The 25,129-nt window shown below is 41.0% G+C and overlaps 1 protein-coding gene across 3 annotated transcripts; it reads right to left on the bottom strand.

Moving 5' to 3' along the window:
- On the bottom strand, positions 1–23,383 carry cdk5rap1 (CDK5 regulatory subunit associated protein 1). Of its 3 annotated transcripts, none has more exons than XM_060910539.1 (13): positions 22,827–23,383; positions 16,721–16,824; positions 16,603–16,637; positions 15,771–15,871; positions 15,451–15,655; positions 12,680–12,800; positions 12,365–12,598; positions 9,803–9,900; positions 9,642–9,697; positions 9,429–9,559; positions 9,197–9,346; positions 1,427–1,567; positions 1–302 (listed from the first exon to the last, which is right to left on the bottom strand). In XM_060910539.1, the coding sequence occupies exons 1-13, from the start codon at positions 23,098–23,100 to the stop codon at positions 228–230; spliced, it is 1,725 nt and encodes a 574-aa protein (XP_060766522.1). In that variant the 5' UTR covers positions 23,101–23,383; the 3' UTR covers positions 1–227. The 3 variants fall into 3 exon arrangements, with proteins under 3 accessions (XP_060766522.1, XP_060766524.1, XP_060766523.1); XM_060910541.1 differs by lacking the exon at positions 22,827–23,383 and adding an exon at positions 20,015–20,331 and having other exon boundaries at positions 2–302; XM_060910540.1 differs by lacking the exon at positions 22,827–23,383 and adding an exon at positions 18,597–19,790 and having other exon boundaries at positions 2–302.
- Between the last annotated feature and the right edge of the window lie 1,746 nt (positions 23,384–25,129).

Here is a 25,129-nt window from a genome sequence, read left to right as displayed (position 1 = left end):
AACGTCTTCAGTTACAGCAATATTTTTTAATAATAATTTCTCAAATAAATTAACAAAAACGAGAGAGAGAGAGAGAGAGAGAGAGAGAGAGAGAGAATTTCTCACAACCCCATTTGTAAAATCAAATCAAAATCAAATCAAATGACCCACATGGGGGTCATAAAATCTAATTTGAAAAGCTCTTATTAATATACAACAGCTTGTTCATTATGATACTGCTCACAAGTTCATTTCCTGTATTCAGTAAGGGAGGTGTGGCTGAAGGCGTGGCCTCGAAGGCTCTGGGAGTTCGCCGAAGTAATCTATAAAGGAGAAACAAAACAACGATCCAGCAAAAGTTACCACAGCATTACAACGACATACAGGAACTCACACTGCTATAAAATACACAGAAGCTTCACTAACGCCAACGTCTACACTGTTAGAAACAGGGGTACAGCAGGAGTCAATTTCTGTCCCCCAAGGTACAAACTAGACTAATATACCCCTTAGGGCTCTTTATTGGACCGCAAGGTAACTATGTGTACCTTGTTAGAGCCAAAAAGGTAAATATATCTTCCTAAGCGGTATATAAAGGGTACAAATAAGTACCTTAGAGGGTACTGATCCAGTGACAAGCCATCGTACCTCTAAAGGTGCAGTAATGTACTTTATATTCTCAGAGTGTATTCTATTTAATACCTAACTGAACAGAGACGCAAAAACAAACTTAAAGTGCATATCACGGGTAAATTCAGGAGCAAGATCAATGTAATTCTCCTATTTTATATTAAACTTTGGTCAAATATCTGTAACATTCTGCATTTTGTGCAATTTTTTTTTACCTTGCGCAGTACCAGAAAAATTCAGTCGAAATCGAGCCATTTGAGGCGAATTGGTCCGCCTCTGAAAAAACTTGGCATTTGGATTTCCCGGGAAACATTGATTTTCGTGACGTCACGTATGTGCGGGACGCCTCCTTCTGAATCCTACGCCAGCGCTGGTTTGTTTGAGAAAACGACCTGGTGGTTTTCTGCAAATTTCTTCAACATTATCGCGTAATTATTAAAATGGTTAACAGCTGTATCGTCGGAGGGTGTAGCAACACCAATCATGATGGGATTAGTACTCATCGTTTCCCAAAAGACCGGACAATGAGAGAGAAATGGGAGCGCTTGGTCTACACAGGCTGTGCACTGAAACCGTGCAAAGCTCTCGCAGCCTGCTGGCGCTTCTGCAGATAACGTCACGAATCTGGCTCCAGACTCCGTTGGGATTTTTCCAGACGTGTTTTGTTATTTTATTTTTTTCTGCTGTAGACAGATGGCCTTGTGCAAAAGTACCCTTCTGGATGAGTGTGTAAAGGGACATACTTTCATATAAAAAAACGAAACAAAACAAAATTGGTCCAGGATATGCACTTTAACACCCTGATGTTAGAACTCACCTTGACCAGTACATAGTCTCCCACTTGTACAGGGGCAGTATTAGTGCCTGGAGGGTCAGAGGGCAAATCCTTTCTGGGGAAAGTCACTTTGACGTTGCCATCGTTCCGACCGCAAAGATCTTCAGATGATCGTTTACTCTCCTGCAACATATCACACACACACACACAAAATGTCCTCCAGAATTATGAACTAAAAAAAGGATTGTGCGTTCTAATTCGCATTATGCAAAGAAATAAGGCTAACTGCAACTTACTATTTTTCATTCACTTTATTCTGCATTTGAATAAAAATTTGCAAATTGAACTGAAAAAAAAAAAAACTAAGAAAATGAGCACTCAGGGGCAGCACGGTGGTGTAGTGGTTAGTGCTGTCGCCTCACAATAAGAAGGTCCGGGTTCGAGCCCCGTGGCCGGCGAGGGCCTTTCTGTGCGGAGTTTGCATGTTCTCCCCGTGTCCGCGTGGGTTTCCTCCGGGTGCTCCGGTTTCCCCCACAGTCCAAAGACATGCAGGTTAGGTTAACTGGTGACTCTAAATTGAGCGTAGGTGTGAATGTGAGTGTGAATGGTTGTCTGTGTCTATGTGTCAGCCCTGTGATGACCTGGCGACTTGTCCAGGGTGTACCCCGCCTTTCGCCCGTAGTCAGCTGGGATAGGCTCCAGCTTGCCTGCAACCCTATAGAAGGATAAAGCGGCTACAGATAATGAGATGAGATGAGCACTCAGATTGAGAGAGAGAGCAATCCTGAGTTCGGCATATAAACAGTCATATCAAGATCAGCGTTTTCCCAGAAAAAAATTAAAGCCCTAAATTCTGGCATGATAATACACAGACAATTGAGCGCCAATGGCGCGAAGCAAAACTAGGGGAGTCCGGGGGTGTGGCCCTCCCTGGAAAATATTTTGAAAATAGATGCTCTCAGGTGCATTTTCAGGGTCTCAGAGGTTTTAGATCCATGATTATAGGATAGATTTTACCAGTGTTTGAATGATTTCTGACCTAAATAGTATTAATGTATACGCATTTAAAATTTCACCTTAAAGTTCAACATGCAAGTTAAACTGTTTTGTTATAGATTACTGAGGTATATGATGGATTGAAAATCTACGGGGATCCCTTAATTATCTATGATCAAGTAGTGTTGTACCAAAAATGTGCATTAAAATCTGAAGTGGTTTGCTCCATCTTATGCAATCCAATGGAGAGAATCGATCATCATGACCTCCTGTTGATCACAAAGGGATCTGAACCTGAGACCTGCCACCTTAAAGTAAGTTGCTGTAGTACTATATCTGTAATGATTCTGATGCAATTACCGTAATATATGTATAACTAAGATGCACTGAAAAGAAAAGTAAGGCGACTGCATATTATAAAGTTTAAATTTTGGCACTTTATTAAATGGACTAGATTAAGATTAAAACATATTTAAAGGGAAAAAAACTTAATTCATACATTTAAGTTTGCAGAAAGATTATGGACTTATAAACACATTCATGAATGATAATAGACGAGGTCAAACTTTTGTGATTAAAGTCAGTCGGCTTTGTCCGTCTGGTGAGGGACGACATCGGCAGCCAATGAGATCGCTTATAATGAATTGGAAAGTTCCAGGATGTCTGATGTTTTCTTTCAATATTTTTACTGGACGGTTTGAACACGTGATCTTGACAAAGCCAACAGATTACAGTTTGTTTACATCATACCACGCGGACATATTACTTTGACGGAATCAACACAAACATTGGAAAAAAAGACCGCTTGTTTAACACAAATCTCAATCAGTATGTAAATGGATCTGTTATTTGCTCTCCTGTGTATCTAGTTACTCGTGGGTAGGAAATTTAACGTATCGGTATAAATCTAAGCGTATCAGATTTTAACTAAAGTGACTGGGTGGTTCTCCACTATAGTTGCAAATTGGTGTCACCTCACTTAACAAGTATTCTGAGACCAGGCCTTTAAATAAAATCAGGGTGTCTGTGTTCATATGCCTTCCTATCGATTATAAAAATTAATTGATATTGAATTTTATCCACTCAAATATAAGTGTTGGTAGAATTTTTCATTGCCAAGGGGGTCCAAAATGCGTGTCTCATACATCCCAGAAGGAAAATAAACCCTTGCTGAAAAATATTTATTGGTGTTATTATTTTGTGTCACCCATTTAAATATGATCAATATTGTCCATGCAGCATGAAGAAAAGCACATTTTGAAAATATTTCCAATACTGTTCAGAAATTTTCCCGCCAAGAAATTGATTTTTGGTGTCCCAAGTAATTAAGTCAGTACACTAACAGTACTAACTACTAGAGACACCTGGGGAAAATGGACAGAACTATTCTAATGAGATGACTGCAGTGCATTGTGGGAATCCCACAAGTTCAAGGGAGGGAAACATTGAATTTCATATTGTGGTAGTTTTCCAGCATTGTTCAGAATTTATAATAGCAGTCAATACACTAACACATCTAGAATGATGTAGGCCCAGCTTTGTCGTGAAAACATGTTTGTGCCATGAATGTGAGTTAGAAGACCTTTCAACTAGACTACAATGCACAGGCATCATATACACATCTGCACCCTGGTGACCAGATGATGAACTATTTGTCCATACACTAACAGTCCGTACACTAACACCGGGGTCTGTTTTGCCGCTTTTCCACTACAAACGCGGCTGAGTCGGGCTGAGCCGTGCCGTGCTGAGTCGGGCTGAGCGGGGCTGTTGGAGTTGCATTTCGACTACAACCGCGCTGAACCGTGCTGGCTGGAAGTGGGTGGACACATTGGGTGGAGTTAGCGAAAGTGGGTGGACGTCACGTGATGTCGTTAGGCGGCGCAAACAGTGACATCAGTGATCTTTTAAGCGGTAGTCTCACGACCCGAATAGTAAACAATAAACATGGAGGACATGGAGTCGTTAGTGTTGCTGGTCTTGGTGCTGTGGCTTGTTGTCACCGACAACGCGAACAGATACTGGCAAGAGCGTATAGATGAGGCAAGGCGCATAATGGCCCTTTTCCACTACCCTTTTTCAGCTCACTTCAGCTCGCTTCAGCCCGACACGGCTCGCGTTTCGACTACCAAAAACCAGCACGACTCAGCTCGCTTCAGCCCTGCTTAGCCCCTAAAACTCGCACCGTTTTGGAGTGGGGCTGAAGCGAGCCAAACCGTGCCGAGTGAGGCTGGGGGCGTGAGGAGACACTCCCCTGTGCACTGATTGGTGAGGAGGAGTGTCCTCACATGCCCACACACGCCCCGCGAGCACGCTGGGATCTGTAAACACCGCAAACCCGGAAGAAGGAGAATTACGAATTACGAGAATTATGAAGCCTTATGCGCCTCGCCTCATCTATACGCTCTTGCCAGTATCTGTTCGCGTTGTCGGTGACAACAAGCCACAGCACCAAGACCAGCAACACTAACGACTCCATGTTTATTGTTTACTATTCGGGTCGTGAGACTACCGCTTAAAAGATCACTGATGTCACTGTTTGCGCCGCCTAACGACATCACGTGACGTCCACCCACTTTCACTAACTCCACCCAATGTGTCCACCCACTTCCAGCCAGCACGGTTCAGCGCGGTTGTAGTCGAAATGCAACTCCAACAGCCTCACTCAGCTCGACTCAGCACGGCACGGCTCAGCCTGACTCAGCCGCGTTTGTAGTGGAAAAGCGGCATAAGGCTTCATAATTCTCCTAATTCGTAATTATTCTTCTTCCGGGTTTACGGTGTTTACAGATCCCAGCGTGCTCGCGGGGCATGTGTGGGCATGTGAGGACACTCCTCCTCACCAATCAGTGCACAGGGGAGTGTCTCCTCACGCCCCCAGCCTCACTCGGCTCGGTTTGGCTCGCTTCAGCCCCACTCCAAAACGGTGCGAGTTTTAGGGGCTAAGCACGGCTGAAGCGAGCCGAGTCGTGCTGTTTTTTGGTAGTCGAAACGCGAGCCGTGTCGGGCTGAAGTGAGCTGAAAAAGGGTAGTGGAAAAGGGCCATTAGTGTACTCAGGGGCGCCGCTAGGGGGGGAAAGTTAGGACGATTCTAAGGGCCTGGCACTGACAGGGGGGCCCTGTGAGGGATATTAATATTATTTTAATAGTATTGCCTTGTGTAAGTTTTTGAAATAAAATATTTCATTTCATCTGTTAAAATATGCAAATTATACATGGTTATGATTTGCTATAACATTTTTCTTGAATTATTTATGATATTGTCATTTCATCCCTCCACCCTTTTTACTAATGGTACAGTGTGATTCTGGGCGCGGGATTAGCGCAGTTTAGAGCAGCTGTCAGTTTCTCTCTGCGCGCAACAGAGCTGTACATTCTAGAAGTTGCTAAGGGAGCAGGTGTGATAAATTATGAAGTCCGGATATCACACTGTGTGTGAAAAAAAAAAATCACCTTTTTTCATAGGTATCTTTATTGTATAGATGTTTTGCAATTGTTCATGTGTGGATTTGTTGATATTGTTAAGTATTTAACTTTAATATTTTGCACATTAGCTGTGGTCATAGATATCATTGCTATTGTTCATGTGTGGATTTATTGATACTGTTGCTAGGTATTTAACTTGAATATTTGAACATTTGCTGTGTTTTCTAATAAATGTATGATGCCTAAAAGAAACCAAAAACACTTAGTGGATTTCTTGCAGTGCATTATGTGATTGTATCAAAAAACTAGTGTAGTGATTCATCAAGGCATACATTTGATCACATACAATAAGTCAATAAATGGAGGAAACAAAGGAATACGTTTTGTAATCCTGATTATTGATGATGTTTGCTGGAGGGCTCTGGAGTATCCATAATGTGCATACAGAATGTTATAAATCCATACTGATACAGTGATGCATGCAATTTCTCTCAACACAAACATTTGGATTGAATGAACTCCATAAGCTACTGAGTGGCCGAATAATAGTTGCTCATAAAAGAAAAAAAAATAATATATATCTTCCATATATATCATGGAATGTTCATTTTAAGGCAACAGTCTATTCAGTCTAATTCTGACAGTTCTGCATTTAAAATGTTCATATACCAAATAATTGTATCACCTAAACTTGCTAGGTAGCTGATCACACGCGTAGTAAAGTAAAAGTGCCAGCCAAAAACAGACTTCAAATTCAGTTGCTTGAGCTTGAAAATTTTACCGGGGGGGGCCCTAAATTGTAATCTTTCATAGGGCCCAAGATTTCTAGCGGCGCCCCTGTGTGTACTGACTATTGTGTTAGTGTATTGACCAATTTGATAGGATGACAGTTTGATGTCTCTCGATCCCTTTTGTCAACCTACTAGTATATAGGCCTATACCTAGTACATGTATCCTACCAGGATATCTTTAAAGGTTCTCTGATTAGGCCTAGTCAATTTCTGAGAGTGTCTGTGTACTGACTTAAAGATTTGAATTTGCCCCTCCCCCCCCGTACTCACCTTTTACAAACTGTTAATTTTACTTCCAGCTTCCCCTACTTACTACCTGGTTGAATGATTGATCTTTACTGTTCTGCTCAAATAATCAACTTCGTTGTCTTATTTTTGAACATGTCAGTACACAAACATGCTGTCAGTACACAAATGCTGCACCCTTTTAATGGAGCACTTGCATGTGACGTCACAGCCGATCCAGATTGTGACAGACGCCATCTTGTCGGTCAAACGCCATATTTCCGCCTTCTACTTCTACCTTTTCTTCTGGAAAACCCTACTATATACAATTCTACTACAACGGCTGCGGCTACAAGCTCTCCCTACCTGTGCACGTTTTTTATGTTTTTTGTGTGTATTTTTGCGTGTTGTTCGTCTGTACCGGACTTCAATATCCACTACAACCGTATGGACTTACTGGACATTGGTTTCCAGCAGAAAATGACGGTTTGTAGCGATTTCCATCGCATGCACAACATTCCGGATGAGAAAAAAAAAAAACATTCCGGACGAGATAGCGAGACCAGCGGGGTCTCCGTGGATTGTTATCGGAAGCAAAGCGAAGGAGGCGGCGCCGGGAGCGGAAGCAAAAGCGAGGCTGCAGAGCCGGCCTGTTGACTAAGCTCAGAAAACAGCTACTCAAACCTCCACTGCTAAGCCTCTATCTCTCCAGCGCCAGATCCATGGTAAACAAAACGGACGATTTGGAATTACAGCTGGAATTACCTTATTCTATTCTATAATCGGCTGGTCAGTGCAGTACTAGTAATACTTAAGTGACTTACCCATCCAATGAGGATTATTTTCTTCTTTACAAGATGCCACATCTTAGGGGGGCTGACAAATCCTGAATTTCTGTAAAGATAACTGTCCAGAGATTTATAAGCACGCAGTGCTTCACCACTGAACAGCGAGGGAAAGTTGATGAGGTAATTATACACGTCTGGGTATTCCACCTCTGGCAGTTCAATATCCACTGACACGGTCGTGAAAACTCCGTCCGGTAAGCCATAAGGGTCACTAATCTGTAGATTGTTTATTTTAGACATATATCTAGTTATCTGTTCATTAGAAAAATGAGCCGTGTAGTCCGTCGGTTGAAATTGATCCATTCTGTACATGAGTGCAGCAGTATTCAGCGGTGTTTTTTTACCGACAAGATGGCGTCTGTGTACTTTCCAGTTACGTGACTGCAAGATCTCTATACATATATTTATTGTTCTATTGTGATAAATATACAATTTCAAATAGAATTATTTATAATAAGGCCCAGATTTGTAATTGGGGTCAATTACATTTTGATTTTGGTCAGAGATTATGGATTTATTAGGCATTTCAGAGACCTGTTTGTGTACTGACAGAGACAAGGGCAACCTTGACCTTGAAATGACCTTGACCTTTGACCTTGAATTTTGCCATATCGAGCAATAAGAAGATACTTTGATAAAACTCCAAAATTGGCCACCAGAATTCTGCCTTATGAACTTATCAGTTTGCTCAAGGTCCATATCCCAATTTGCAACTATAGTGGAGAACCACCCGACTAAGCGTATTGGCAGGCACAGCAAGCGTGTCGGGCCTGATACGCTAAAACGCTTTGAGGAAAACCATGAATATGGCTGCTTTCACTGGTAAATAAATGTGATAACAGTAATAATTCTATTCACATTCACTGGATATGAGCAATCGCACGCTCTGATTGGCTACTCTACTACTAGGCTATCAGCTCATATACCGTGAGTAGAGAAAAACAAAATGGCGGAGCGTGCTGCTGAACCAACCGGGGATGAAATAAAAACTTGACTCGAAAACAAAACTCCAAAAAAAATACAAAAAGCAACAAAATATGGAATAAAAGTATCTTTTTTAATTTTCAAGAATCATTAAAGCACTTTCACAAATTGCTACCATCATTTTGCTGGTTTGTTAAGTGGAAATAATTTTGTCGAAAGTTTTGTAAAGTTATTGAATTTGAAGAAAAAAAAAAAAGCTACGTTTCTCAAAATCCAGTGAATGTGGATAGAATAAAACAGTTATTCCGTTCAATCTCGTCGTACATGACTTATAGCCGACTCGGTGCTACGCGCCTCGTCGGCTATCAGCTCATGTACGACTCGATTTCGTGGAATAACTGTTAATTAGTTACATTTATAACACTAACCATACAGTTTTCAAGTAAATACATTTTGAACATTAACGTCAATATGTTAACTGTCTAGCTTGTTGCTAGATCATGAGCTTTTGGTTCTCGGACAGAGCAAGCACTCTCTGAGGGACCTGTGTTTGTTTCCCGCTACCTCGAAAGCTTTTAGAAATCCTTCAATGCAGTACTCACTCCCTCCACTAGGACGAGCTGCGTGCTCCCGATGAGAGCTGCGTTCAGTTTCGCGGCTTCCTCTCGGAACACGGATATGAGCTCCTCCAGACGCCGCTGCTTCACCTCGGCGGGGATGTCGTCTTGGAGACGGTGGTATGCGTGTGTTTTCTGTAGGGAAAACGAAAGAAATCGGGTTTTACCGCTTGCTACAAATAACGTTTGGTTTTGTAAGAGCGATCAGACTGCTCACCTTCCTCATGCTGTATGCAAACAGGAAGCCTATATTGTAGCCCACCTCCCTGAGCAGAGACAGGGTCTGCTGGTGGTCCTCCTCCGTCTCGCCACAGAAACCGGTGATGAAGTCGCTGCTCAGACTGACCCCTGAGTGTAGAAACAGTGTGGATTTATAGTATTTATAAACTGCACTGGATTACATCCTGGCCGGTTAGTGATGGTGAAAGACCTGGGATTATCTTTCGAATGTTCTCCACTAACTTGAGGTACGCCTCCCGGGTATAGCTGTAAAAAATAAATACATACATACAGAGTGAGGTGGCTTAATGTAAGTCTCAAAGCATCAGAACTAAACGCTCCCAGTTCTATGAATTATTATCCTTCTCTTACCCGCGTCTCATAGATTGCAAAACCCGACTGCTGCCACTCTGAGCTGGAAGGTGGATCTGCTTACAGATATTATTCCTCTCCTGGATCAACTGTAATACCTACATTAAAAAAAAAAAAAAGTTGAATACTTGAAGCTTTTAATCGAGTAGTCAGTATTATTTCTTCGTAATCAAATTAGTTGAGTTGATTTGCTGTCATTTCATTTCTTTATTTATAGTAACAGTTGAATGTTTCAAAATGATACCTGCTTTGCACATTATGATTAAAAGCTATTATTTAATGGAACAACAAGTTTTATTTTTTGCGCGGTCCAAATCCTGCGCTCTGATTGGCTGGCGAGTGGGTCCGTATCCTACAGTACGGACCCCAGTTATGGACCTCTGGCGACTCGGTCGTTCACAACAACAAACAACATAGTAGAATGTCAACATTTCTCTGTTTTTTTTTAAATAAGATTTATTTATAAGATTATCAAAAATCTTATAAATTTTTGCCAGCATTTCTCAGAATAGCATTAATTTTACAGCACGGATAGCGATAACGACAGTCTTTACAGTGAAAGTGAGTTTTACTACCCTGAGGAAGACAAAATAAAAGAAAAAACATTTCAGGAGAAAGCTAAAAACCTATAACTGTTCCTAACGCCGAGCAAAAACATGGCTGAATCCTGAATGACTCAATTTTGTATAAATAGGGGACTACATAGGCGGCAAAATGTAGTTTTTTTCCTGCCATGGAAGTGCACTTGTATACCGAGGAGGAAGCCATTTGCATTACAGCCGTGAATGAGGATTCAAAATGGCGGCTCGGCTCGGTTTTCCCTTTCGGGCGCTCTCGTTTTCTGTTAGAATTTGGTAAAGAAAAAAATAAATATATTATTTACCAGCTTAAGGTCGGTCCGTATGGTGACATACCGTGACCTCGGCCTTGAATACTGACCTCGACCCAGAGGGCCTCGCTCAGTACTTTCAAGACCTCGGTCATGGCATTTCACCATACGGACCTCCCAGCTGGTAAGTAACATGTATTTATTTTTTTCGCAGTGCGGTTTCCATCAAATCCTGCGCTCTGATTGGCTGGCGAGCGGGTCCGTATCCTACAGTACGGACCCCAGTTACGGACCTCTGGCGACTCGCTCGTTCACAACAACAAACATAGTAGCAATTTTTGTCAACATTTATTTTCACATTTCTCAAGAGAATAGCATTAATTTTACAGCATGGATAGCGATAACGACAGTGTTCACAGCGAAAGCGAGTTTTACTACCCTGAGGAAGAAGAAATAAAAGAAAACATTTCAGGAGAAAGCTAAAAACCTCTAACTGTTGCTAACACCGAGCAAAAACATGGCTGAATCCTGAATGACTCAATTTTGTATAAATAGGGGACGACATAGGCGGCAAAATGTAGTTTTTTTCCTGCCATGGAAGTGCACTTGTATACAGAGAAGGAAGCAATTTGCATTACAGCCGTGAATGAGGATTCAAAATGGCGGCTCGGCTCGGTTTTCCCTTTCGGGCGCTCTCGTTTTCTGTTAGAATTTGGTAAAGAAAAAATAAATATATTATTTACCAGCTTAAGGTCGGTCCGTATGGTGAAATACCGTGACCTCGGTCAGTACTTTCAAGACCTCGGTCATGGTATTTCACGATACGGACCTCCCAGCTGGTAAATAACATATATTTATTCTATCCACATTCACTGTATATGACCAATTGCACGCTCTGATTGGCTACTCTACTGATAGTATATCAGTTCATATACCATGAGTAGAGCAAAACAAAATGGCGTCGCGTGTTGCTGAACCAACTGAGGATGAAATAAAAACTACTCGAAAACAAAACCATAAAAATACAAAGCAACAAAATATGGAATGAAAGTATTTGATGGCAAGAACTTTTTTTCTTCAAAAATTATCACATTTTTCACAAATTGCTCCTGTCATTTCGCCGGTTTGTTTACATTCTTCATCGTTAAGCTTTAAAATTTGTTGAATTTTTATAGACTGGTTCAAAAGCTCAACGAAGTTTACAAATTACAGAACTGAAATGTCCAAGGGAGAATTAAATAAATGTCTAAAGCTATTCTAGACCTCGACAGCAAGACGGCACTTTTGATAAAAATAAATAAATAAATTTTTTAAAAACCCACACAAAAGTCAATTCGTGCAGCCACCGATAGGTTTTTAAGAAGTCCACCTAAGCAGAAATTATTTTGTTGGATGTTTTGTATTCAGTTTTTATTTATCTAATTTGCAAAAAAAAAAAAATCTCAAAATTCAGTGAATGTGCATAGAATAAAATAATTATGTCATGTCACGACTCGATTTTGTGGAATAATTTTTTAAATAGAATATCAAGACATTTATTTTATTCTATCCACATTCACTGTACATCAGCAATCGTATGCTCTGATTGGCTACTCTGCTGCTCATATACCATGAGTAGAGCAAAACAAAATGGCGATTATGATGAAAATCAATACACGTATGCACCTATATATGAGCGTCATAGATACACACATACAGACCAAAAGGAACTACAGTGTCAGTAGCTGGGATACCTCATCTGGAAAGTCTTTTGGATGTGGAGAGGTGAAGCGTATCCTCATATCAGGATCGATCAGAGAGACTCGGTCCAGAAGGTCAGCGAAACGTAGGCCTCCTTGCTTCTTTCGATACACCGTGCTGAAACCCCGACTGAGACCTGAATCCACCCCTGAGCTGCTGATCTGCGTCTCCGACACGTCCCTGTAGCTGTTCACGTTCTGCCCTAACAGAGTCACCTCCTTCACACCCTACAGCCACCAGAATAAAAACAAATCTGTCAAGCAGGTTTTATAAAATAAAAATGAAATGAGTACGGCGAGTGGAGTTACCTGGTCAGACAGCCTGCGCACTTCTTCCAGTATGGAGGACACGGGTCTGCTCCGCTCTCTTCCACGCGTGAAGGGCACGATGCAGTAGCTGCACATGTTGTCACAGCCACGCATAATGGACCTGAGGGACAAAACGGAGTGCAAGATGAAGCAGCGACCACAGTGGAGGAGACATTATGACTTCTAACAGTGTGAAAGAAATCACAGGAAATGAACAGCCAGTGCTTTAAGAAATGGTTAAAAATCTTGGTGTTTTCTTTGACAGCGAGCTAAACTTTGATAGTCACATGAAAGCAATCACTAAAACGGCATTTTATCACCTAAAAACATTTCCAAACTAAGAGGACTTATGTCAAAAAATGATCTGGAAAAACTAATACATGCCTTCATCTCTAGTAGGGTTGATTACTGCAATGGCCTTTTCACAGGCCTGCCAAAAAAGACCATCAAACGACTTCAGCTGGTTCAAAATGCAGCGGCGAGGGTTCTCACACGAACAAAAAGAACAGAGCACATTACTCCAATTCTAAGGTCCCTTCGCTGGCTTCCACTAAGCTACAGAATTGACTTTAAAGCATTGCTGCTGGTGTACAAATCTCTAAATGGTACAGGGCCCAATTACCTCTCTGATATGTTGCAGCGGCCTAACCCAGTCAGATCTACCAGATCGCAGCAGCAAAATTTACTGGTAAAACCTGTTGTTAAAACAAAGTATGGTGAAGCAGCTTTTAGCTACTATGCAGTACAGCTATGGAACCAACTGCCAGAGGACATTAAAAATGCTCCTGCTGTTGGCAGTTTTAAATCTAGACTAAAGACCAAGCTGTTTTCAGATGCTTTCTCATTCATCTCATCTCATTATCTCTAGCCGCTTTATCCTTCTACAGGGTTGCAGGCAAGCTGGAGCCTATCCCAGCTGACTACGGGCGAAAGGCGGGGTACACCCTGGACAAGTCGCCAGGTCATCACAGGGCTGACACATAGACACAGACAACCATTCACACTCACATTCACACCTACGGTCAATTTAGAGTCACCAGTTAACCTAACCTGCATGTCTTTGGACTGTGGGGGAAACCGGAGCACCCGGAGGAAACCCACGCGGACACGGGGAGAACATGCAAACTCCGCACAGAAAGGCCCTCGCCGGCCACGGGGCTCGAACCCAGGACCTTCTTGCTGTGAGGCGACAGCGCTAACCACTACACCACCATACCGCCCCAGATGCTTTCTGTTAAATAATTAATATTCTTTTTTTTTTTTGATAATTTTTACTTTCTCTGCATGTTTTAAATTTACTTTAATTTTAACTCTATTCTATTTTATTCTTTATTCTATTCTGCTGGTTTCCTTTTTTTTCCCTCTCCTCCTCCTATTTCTACTTTATTTTATTATTTTATTTCTACTATTGTTTAATTCTTTCTTTTAATTCTTTTAATTAATTGTTTTAGAATAAATATAAAATTATTTTATGTAATTTTATTTCTCCGTTGTATACTGTTTTTGTTTTTACTTCTGTAAAGCACATTGAACTGCCATTGTGTATGAAATGTGCTATATAAATAAACTTGCCTTGCCTTTAAAAGGTTAAAGGTCAAAAGGTTCCAAACCCTTTTATTTTTAATAAAGAACAAAGTGTGTTGTTTGTTGATGTCTTCTTGGTAAAGAGTGGACACTGAGAGCTTTTGAAAGAAGGGGAGCCAATCAGAGACCTTCAGAATCCATATACAGCTGAAGAGTGGCACAATTTCTAGGCGTCATGCTTGGTCTGTATACGGACAGTGAATTAAAGGTAAAGTTCCGGATCGTTCTTTACTCACTTCCGCATGTGAAAATGTGAATTCACGCCCGTTTCTATTATTCACACTTCCTCCATTGTCAACGTCCATCAATAAACCTTTATCATCTGTTCTCTTTTTCAGTGTGCCAAGATGTAAAGCCCACCCACACAGAACACTGATTGGTCGACTTAACAAGACAGACCAATCAGGATACACTGTCTCTCTCTCTCTCGGTCTGGGAGACAAGATGTAAAGCCCGCCCACACAGAACACGGATTGGTCTGTCTTGTTAAGTCGACCAATCAGGATGCGCACTTGCCCTCGCACGCTCTCTCTCTCTATCTTTCTCTCTTTGGGAGAGAAGATGTAAAGCCCGCCCACACAGAAAACTGATGGGTCTACTTAACAAGACAGACCAATCAGGATGCACTGTCTCTTTCTCTTGGTCTGGAAGAGAAGATGTAAAGCCCGCCCACACAGAACACGGATTGGTCTGTCTTGTTAAGTCGACCAATCAGGATGCGCACTTGCCCTCGCACCCTCTCTCTCTATCTTTCTCTCTTTGGGAGAGAAGATGTAAAGCCCGCCCACACAGAAAACTGATGGGTCGACTTAACAAGACAGACCAATCAGGATGCACTCTTGCCCTCGCACGCTCTCTTTCTCTCTCTCTCTCTGGGAGAGAAGATGTAAAGCCCGCCCACACAGAACACTGATTGGTCTACTAAACAAGACAGACCAATCAGGATATGCGCTCGTACTCTCTCTGAGGGAGCCACGATCAATATGCGGGAGACTCCTGGAACTTCCAGGAGAGTTGGGAATAATTCAGCTTGTCCTGTCAGACAAGCAGATACATATTTGACTTATCCGGACCGAACATTTAGTTGTCCCGTCCAGTCGGACAACCATTAATATAGAAATTTGTTTCGGGTGTTTCTATTGTAGTGACTCGTACAGTGAAAAACCATGAGAACGTGCACTGCTCACACAAAAGCGCTGTGTCCTGCATGATGGACTGGCATGACATCAGCGTAGGTCTCCTCCAGAGAAAGCAGGACGTTGCTGGCTCTCTGTCCTCCATGAGCAAGAGACAGGAGTCGCGGGAGGTCTCTGTAAGCGTCGGGTCCTGCTATGACGTCCACCGCCTTCTCTCTTTCTAACAACTCGGTCTTCAGTCGTTCTGCCATGCAGCCTGGATCACACACACACACACACACACACACACACACACACACACACACACACACACACACACACAGTCAGTAATGTTCATAAAGTCAAGAAATAAACTTGTAGACAAGACTTACCCAATACTCCTATTTTCAGAGGGACATCAGCCTTAGGCCGTTTCTTTTTGAGGACTCCAAGCTGTTTGAGTCTGTTCCAGATGGTCTGCTCTGCTTTTTCCCTGCACAAAACACAAAATGAACCAAATCCAAATCTGCTGAGCCATCACACATCCACGATCAACAAGTAAACAGTTACTGCGCTGCAAAAACGACATCTCGGCAAGTTTAAATATCTTGAATTTAGTCAAAAACATCCATAATGTCCTATTATTAGATTACAGTAAACAAAAGATTATAAAACCTATTTCTAGGCATTTTTACTTCTTTCCAAGCTTCAAATTTTCTTATTGTACTGGCAGATTCTTTTGTTCTTTCTAAAACTAAATGATTAAAATGAGCAAAAACATCTGCCTATAGAACAAGACTAGTTTAAGCTCGAAATTCCCGATAAATAAGTTGAATAATCTTATATTTGTTTTGCTATTATTTTATAAATCGGAAATACCAGATACTTTGACTACATTTGAGATACTTTAACTTGCTGGGATGTTTCTGCAGTGTAGTTGTGATTTGAGAGTCAAAATAGTCATTTGAAACCATTCTGAAACAAACAGTGTCTGAACAACGCTGAACTAGAGCTTAGCAAGTATTTAAAACACAAACGAAAATTGTCACTGTCCGATTACTTATGGACCTGACTGCATATAGCTACACATTTTGATCCTGATAATGCAATCTATTAAAACAAAATGGCGGACCTCTGATGTGTCATGGATTTATTAGTATTTCTATTAGCAGATACCAGCACGTCTGTATTTCATGTGCATGTTTATCGTTGCCGAATTCTTACCTTATGGAGCAGGTGACGAGCAGCACCACGTCCGCCTGTGAGAAAATTTAAACCGATATAAGACTAGAACTGAAACATTCTTTCGTGAACATACAGTAGTTACAAGGGCTAAAGGTACCTCTGAAAGCTCAGCTGTCCTCTGGTAGCCTCCTTTCTGTAGAATGGACCACGCGATTTCTGTGTCATTCACGTTCATTTGACAGCCGTACGTTTCAAAATACACTACAAGAAAAGTGGAAAAAGACAGACGATGTTTAGAAGCACGACTGAAGTACATTTAAAGCTGCAGTAAGTAACTTTTGAGCATGTTAGGATTTGGAGACCCCTCTGGTAAAAATATGCCATTGCAAGCCAATTGCAGAAAAATCATTTTATATCTTGTAACATCAGAAGACTAATTAAAGAGGGATGTGAAAAGAAAAAACTACCTATTCCAAATATAACCCCGCCCACCTCAAACTGAAAAAGTAAACAGTATGGAATTTTTTTTAAACCTTTTAAATGAAGAGTTCGTCATTTTTTTCACCACAGACTTTGCTTACAGCAATAATTTGAATTGACATAAGCACTACAGTTACAAGACATGAGCTACAAACTGCTGCTTTAAATTATTTGATTCAATGGCGACACATTAAAGCAAACCATTTATTACCATTTTAAATAGTACAACAGAACACTATAAATGATAGGTAGGTGTAGTTTTAATACAGCCCAACCCACAACAAACGGAAACTGTCGGGAAAAGAACTTAATATCTGAACTGAAGAGATTTAAAAAAAATATATATATATATATATATATATATATATATATATATATATGTGTGAGTGCTGTCAAGCGATTCAAATATTTAATCGCGATTAATGTCGCGACTGTCATAGTTAACTCGCGATTAATTGCAATTTAATCGCACATTTTTGTCACATGAAAAACCATTGTAATTCTCTTAGCATAAAAAAGTGAATGGGCTTGCTTTGTACCAAAAGTTTTTTTTTTTTTTATTGCAGAGCATAACACGTCTTGTCACAGCCACTGCAAAGTCGGGCTGGAGCCGCCGATGGGAAAACGAAACCTAAGCCGAGCACCGTGGCTCTTCGTCCCGAGGCGCGGGGCTAGCGCGCCCTGCCCGCGCTGGTTCTTTGGGGGGAGGGCAGAGGACTCTGGCTGTGCGGGGCGTGGCATTACAGTCTAGCTGCTATCGTTTTTCTAAGCAAAGTCTCTGTTCCAAGTTCCTGGCAGTTTCAAAAGCTTATGAAAAACCTACATCATGTCCCAGAGCGTTAATCTCGCGATAAAAAAATTATCGCCGTTAAAATTGAGTCAAATTAACGCGATAATAACGCGACATTTTTGACAGCACTAATATATATATATATATATATATATATATATATATATATATATATAGCTATTTCACCATGTAAGTTGTAGATAGTAGTAATAATTTTATTAAGCTGAAAATAATTTGATGTATACAAAAAGTTACATATTGCAGCTTTAAATTGGTTCAATCAATAGCTACATCCTAAACTGTATATTACAGTAAATTGTATACCAAACTGCTACAATTTTTAAAAAAATGATAGCTAGCTAGATGTTTTAATCAAGGGACTAAGTAGTAAGTAAATCACTTTTTCATGGTTTCTGTGGTTGAGGTAAGGCAGATACAAAAATATATTGCTGATTATAATATGTAATTATTCCCAATATAACTCTGCCCACATTAAACCAAAAAAGGTAACATTTAAGAACAGCCTTAATTTATTGTAGATAGTAGTGTGAATTTAAACAGATAATTTGACAGACATGTACACACAAAGTTACATACTGCAGCTTTAAACGTTTTGAGTCAATAACTATATTTTATAATGTACACATTCACTGGCCATTTTAAAAAGAACTTGTTCTTGATTCTAAGATTCCCGTTCTTGGCTGCAGGAGTGGAATCCAATGTGTTGTTCTGCTGTTGCATGCTGAGATGCTTTTCTGCTCACCACGGTTGCAAAGAGTGATGATATGGAGTTACTATATCCTTCCTGGCAGCTCGATCCAACCTGTCCATTTTCCTCTGACCTCTCTTATCAACAAGGCGTTTGTTTCCACCCACAGAACTGTCGCTCACTCAGTGTTTTTCGCACCATTCTGCATAACTTCTACAGACTGTTGCATGTGAAAACCCCAGCAGTTTCTGAAATACTCAAACCAGTCCATCTGGCAACAATAAAATCACACTTTGAGATCACAATTTTTCCCATTCTGATGTCTGAAGTGAACATTAACTGAAGCTCTTGATTTGTATTCGCATGATTGTGCTGCTGTCAAGGGATCGGCTGATTAGAGAACTGCATCAAAGAGCAGGTGGATGGGTGCTCCTAATAAAATGGCTGGTGAGAGTGTGTAATTTTATATATTATCAGTATTAATCAATCAGGGTGTAAGCAAGAAAGAAGTCGCTTCAGTTTGTGATGGAAGACAAAAAAAAATTGACGTGTTCATAATGGAATCCCACTCAAAAGAAAATTTTAAAAATTACAGTCTCTCTTGATTTAGCAGAACAGAATACATGTGCGTCAGTGAGAATGGGGATGAGAGTGTAGTGAAGATGCAAGGAGCGGACGTAAAGAATGTTGGTGAATTCAAGTACCTGGGGTCAACCGTGCAGGAAAATGGGGGCTGCGATAGTGAGGTGAGAAAGAGAGCGCAGGCAGGGTGGAGCAGTTGGAGAAGGATTTCGGGAGTCATTTGTGATAGGAAAGTCCCAGCAAAAGTGAAAGGTAAGATGTATAAGACAGTAGTGAGAGCAGCTGTGATGTACGGATTGGAGACCGTACGCTTAACGAAGAGACAGGAGGCAAAGTCGGAGGTGGCGGAGTTGAGGATGTTAAGGTTTGCGATGGGAGGTTGGACAGGATAAGGAACGAGCACATCAGAGGGACAGCACATGTGGAGAGCTTGGGAATGAAGCTAAGAGAGATGAGACTGAGATGGTACGGGCACATCCTGAGAAGAGATGTGTTGGAAGGAGAATGTTGAGGATGGAGCTGCCAGGCACACGAAAACGAGGAAGGCCGAAGAGGAGATACATGGATGTGGTGAGAGAGGACATGAAAGTGGCAGGTGTGGGAGAGAAGGATGCGAAAGATAGAGAGCAATGGAGACGAAAGATCTGCGGTGGCGACCCCTAATCAGGAGCAGCCAAAAGAAGAAGAAGATGGTTTCTCTTGTAAGTTGTGTTTACCCATATTGGGTCTTAGGCATTTCCGGTTGAGAGTACGTCGTGCGCGTTCTGGCTGCCGCTTCTCACCGGAGCTCTTATTTTATTTCTTTTTCTATTTTTTTTCTTTCCTGTGTGTTTGTGTAGTTTGGTGTTTGTTTGAGTGTTTTGTCCGCCGGTTGTGGTGTAGCTCCGGACCCAGTTTTAGGCGTCGGTTCCCTCCAGGCCTTGGTTCGCTGTGGGTGATGCCTGCGCTCCCAGCTATGGACTGCAGTGAGCTCGTTGCTCATTTACATCGTGGTTGTCCAGCGCTCTGCGCTTTAACGCTTGGCGTGATGTTCCGAGCGATGTTGCTCGGTGGCGTCGCGGCGGCTGTGCAGGAGGTTTGGGACACACCAGCGCTCTGCGTGGCGGAGCTTCTCTGCTCGCTTTGTGGATCCATGGCGTGGTGTTCGAGCGATGTTGCTGACGGCGTCACGGCGGCGGTGCTGGAGATGTGGGACTCGTTTTTGTGCGCCTTTTGGTGGGATTGTGGCTGCTACACCACGGGAATTACATCCTGACCCCTACTTGGTGGACTTTTTACTTTTTATTTTCTTTCCTTGTCTATAATTGAAAAGCGTCCTTGGGTTTTTTGAAAGGCACTATATAAATGTAACTTATTATTATTATTATTATTATTATTATTATTAGTTGTAGATCTCATCTCATCTCATTATCTCTAGCCCGCTTTATCCTTCTACAGGGTCGCAGGCAAGCTGGAGCCTATCCCAGCTGACTACGGGCGAAAGGCGGGGTACACCCTGGACAAGTCACCAGGTCATCACAGGGCTGACACATAGACACAGACAACCATTCACACTCACATTCACACCTAGGCTCAATTTAGAGCCACCAGTTAACCTAACCTGCATGTCTTTGGACTGTGGGGGAAACCGGAGCACCCAGAGGAAACCCACGCGGACACGGGGAGAACATGCAAACTCCACACAGAAAGGCCCTCGCCGGCCACGGGGCTCGAACCCGGACCTTCTTGCTGTGAGGCGACAGCGCTAACCACTACACCACCGTGTCGCCCTTGTTTTAGATCATAAAATTAATTTTAAAAAAGAAAGAAAGCACAACTTTATTCATCACACACCTGTGAAATTCCTATCTGCATTTAACCGTACACACACACATGTGAACAATGAGCACACACACATACCCAGAGCAGTGGGCAGCCATGCTAACAGCGCCTGGGGAGCAGTTTGGAGTTAGGTGCCTCACTCAAGGGCACCTCAGCCCAAGGCCGTCCCATATTAACCTAACCGCATGTCTTTGGACTGTGGGGGAAACCGGAGCACCCGGAGGAAACCCACGCAGACACGGGGAGAACATGCAAACTCCACACAGAAAGGCCGCCATCGGCCGCTGGGCTCGAACCCAGAACCTTCTTGCTGTGAGGCGACCGTGCTAACCACTACACCACCGTGCCGCCCTTAAAGCTCATAGGCAAAGGTTTTAATTCTATGCACATTTGAAACTTTATATGTTAAAAAACCCTCTGTAATTTTTTTCTGGTCCCAAGAAGTATTGTTAATAAGTAATAATTAAAATAAGTGAGCGCGGATCGCGGCAAATTTCTGCTCGGCGATTTTCGTGACCACTCGGCGCGTGACGTCATTCAAGACAAACAAACCGCTTGAGTTGAGTCCACTTCCGTTTATTTGCATTGCCGTTCGGCTTGAGTGCAGACGTGCGTTGAGGAATTTCCAAAGAAAAACCATGCCTTATTGTTGTGCAGTGAACTGTAACAACGGGACCGGTTCAGGAAGAAGTTTTCACCTTTTTCCGAGAGACGAGAAGAGGCGGAGAGAGTGGCTTGTGTGCGTGAAGTGAGAGGGTTGGCAGCCGGGTAAATACGCCACTCTGTGCTCCGATCACTTTCTAAAGAATCCCCATGTGTTGGAGAGTTTAGGTGTCAGTGTGGGACAGAGAAGGCTCAAACCTGACGCTGTTCCGACAAAATTCGAGCACAAAATCAAGCAGTCAAAGGAGAAACGGAGCAGCAGCGCTCAAGCAAAAAGGAGAAGATTGGAGGGAAACATTTTTACCTTTGCTTGCAATTGACAAGTCAAGAATCCTGAGGGATCCTGTACAATCATTGTGGAAATGAGACAAAGGGATATTTCCTCGCTTAGAGTCGGCTATAAATAGTATAATGCCGCGGATGGCAGGCTAATGTGGCCGACCGGCGCACTGTCCAGTAATCGTTCCCTATATCCACTAGGGAGGCGGTTTAATTATTCTTCAAAAGGGCTCTTATTTAGTATTACGACGAAAGTAGGAATTTATCATAATTACCAGGATAAATCGTTTGGGCGCGAGTCTTGTTGAGGGCCGAGTCGCTGTCGGATTCCGAGGCCGCACGGTCAAACCAGTGAGCCACATTCAGGTTCATACATATACGGTTTCACCTCTCGATATTCAGTTTGGAGAGTTCCTGCTTCCAGACATTTTACACGACCAAAGTCCGTACACGTGTGCTCGGTTCGCAAGTAAACACAGAGCTGCTCCCGGTCTGTTTGGCTTAAATGACGTCACGATGGCTGGCAGTAAAAGTGTGCATAAGTGAGATGTACACAAACCTTCAGAACTTGCACAAACCAGTATATTTTAACCGTTTTATTCAATTTTAGGGTGCAAATTAGACACCAGGAAGATTGAATTCGCTTTTTGGGTCGTTCTTCTAGAAAATAAAAGCTGATATTCTATGTTCCACCTCTGACCTTTAAAAGGACTGAAATTAATTTGACAAGAAAAAGTGTACATAAAAAAATTACATACTGCAACTTTAAACTAGCCGCGTCCTAAATTGCATACTAGAGTTCTAAATAGTGCACACCAGTGGAGACAGTAACAACTGGTCGTACACTATTCTGCCATACTTAGTGCGCTAGTGTGATTTAGGACACAGCCCGGGTTATTTAGTGAAAATGTACTTAGCATCTTTAGCATGTCCGTTCACCTTTGCGTAGATTTGCCTCAGAGGAGTTTTCTGGAAGATATGGCTCTTCATATTCAGAAACTTCACGAAGCTTTGTCTTGTTTAAAGGAGGAGGTTTAATAAAGTCGGTTAAACTCGGACCGGAAGCCAGTTTGGTCCTGAATCCCCTCAGCCTGCTCTGCTGCTCGGTAACGGGCACCGCGGAGAAATAGCGTCGGTGGTCCTCGCGCGCGAGTCGAGATAAACGTGTATGAACGCTAAACGGAAAAACTCTGAGATTTACTGCAGTTTTCATTTCTGAATTAAATACTCTAATTATTATTATTAATTTATTTTTAATAAATCAGTCCTGGAACCGGAAATGGTGACTGGTTAAGGTTAAACACCTAGCAAAGATGCTAACAAGCTTCCTGTATTCCTGAAGCAAAAAATATATATATTATTAAGCCGTTATTAAATTCGGGCCAAATTACTTCCACTCATTTTTAGCTGAACTATTACAGAATAATATATGGAAATATAGTTTTATTAAAAAAAAACATGCAACCTCGCTATATGAAATTTACAAGCATGCCTACAGAGGTATGGTTTCCAAAATAAAAGTTCACTATAACACGGTTCTGTGGGATGAAAAGTGTAAAAGCTTTTTTTTTTCTATTTTTACTTTTCTAGGTTTGACATATATATATATATATATATATATATATATATATATAATATGAAATATATTTAGGTATATATATTTTAAGTATATATATATAATTTTTTAGGTATATATATTTAGATATATATGAAATATATTTAGGTATATATATATATATATATATATATATATATATATATGGGATGAAGTGTAAAAGCTTTTTTTTTTCTATTTTTACTTTTCTCGGTTTGACCGAAATATATAAATATATATATATTTCGGTCAAACCGAGAAAAGTAAAAATAGAAGAAAAAAAAAAGCTTTTACACTTCATCCCACAAACCGTGTTATAGTGAACTTTTATTTTGGAAACCATACCTCTGTAGGCATGCTTGTAAATTTCATATAGCGAGGTTGCATGTTTTTTTTTAAATAAAATTATATTTCCATATATTATTCTGTAATAGTTCAGCTAAAAATGAGTGGAAGCAATTTGGCCCGAATTTAATAACGGCTTAATAATTTTTTTTTTTTTTTTTTTGCTTCAGGAATACAGGAAGCTTGTTAGCATCTTTGCTAGGCGTTTAACCTTAACCAGTCACCATTTCCGGTTCCAGGACTGATTTATTAAAAATAAATTAATGATAAATATACACACACTAATATACATTTGTGTGTATATATATATACATTTGTGTGTGTATATATATATATATATATATATATATATATATATATATATAAATTCCTTTTTGAGCAAGTGAGAAGAAATATTGTGTTCGCTAGCTAATCCACACAAGTATCTTGCTCTTATTGGTAATGTTTTATTTCTTTTGATATTTTAGTTTTTGTATTGATCTTGTGCAATGCGGAAATGTTACTGAATACCTTAAATTTCCCTCTGGGATTAATTAATAAAGCATCTATCGATCAATCACTACGAATCATAGACTTTTATTATGTAGGCAGGAACTAGCAATGAGCTGGTCAAGGACCAATCCACAATGACATAAAAGTTCACTATTTAGGGTGAAGCTAGTATAGAAATGTAGTGCACTTGTAAGTAAGCAGGCAGCTATTTGGGAGTGAGCCACATTGAGTGAAATGATCCAAGCACTAAATGTTTTTTGTAGAGCTTTTTAAAATGTAGTTTTTTTTAATGTTGTCGAATTTAATCTAATATTCTGCTCATCAAGTTCTCATCAACTGAGAGATAGAAATGCTTAAACGATCCCTTCTGGTACAAACTTTCATGCCATGATCAAAGTCACAGAGATCAGATTTCTTCATTCTAATGATGATCAATTTCTCTGGTTTTGCTATTTATAGGTATATGTTTGAGGAACATGAACATTTTTGTTTTATTCCATAAACTACTGACAACATTTCCCCAAATTCCACATAAAAATCTTGTCACCTCGAGCATTTAATTGCAGAAAAGTCAAAATAACAAAAAAAAAAAGTGTTTTCAGACCTTGAATAATGCATAGAAATCAAGCTCATATTCAATTTTATTAAACACAATGCAAATCTTTGAACTTTGGATGAGTTCTGAAATTAATATTTGATGGAATAACCCTGACATTTAATCACAGCTATGCCTCCTGTCATGCTCTCCACCGGTCTTTCACGTTGCTCTTGGATGACTTTATGCCACTCCTGGTGCAAAAAAGTCAATCAG

Source organism: Neoarius graeffei, chromosome 26 (assembly GCF_027579695.1).
Source record: "Neoarius graeffei isolate fNeoGra1 chromosome 26, fNeoGra1.pri, whole genome shotgun sequence".
Taxonomy (NCBI): Eukaryota; Metazoa; Chordata; class Actinopteri; order Siluriformes; family Ariidae; genus Neoarius; species Neoarius graeffei.
Note: the sequence above shows the minus strand (reverse complement) of the source record. Positions and strands in the feature narration are given on the sequence as shown.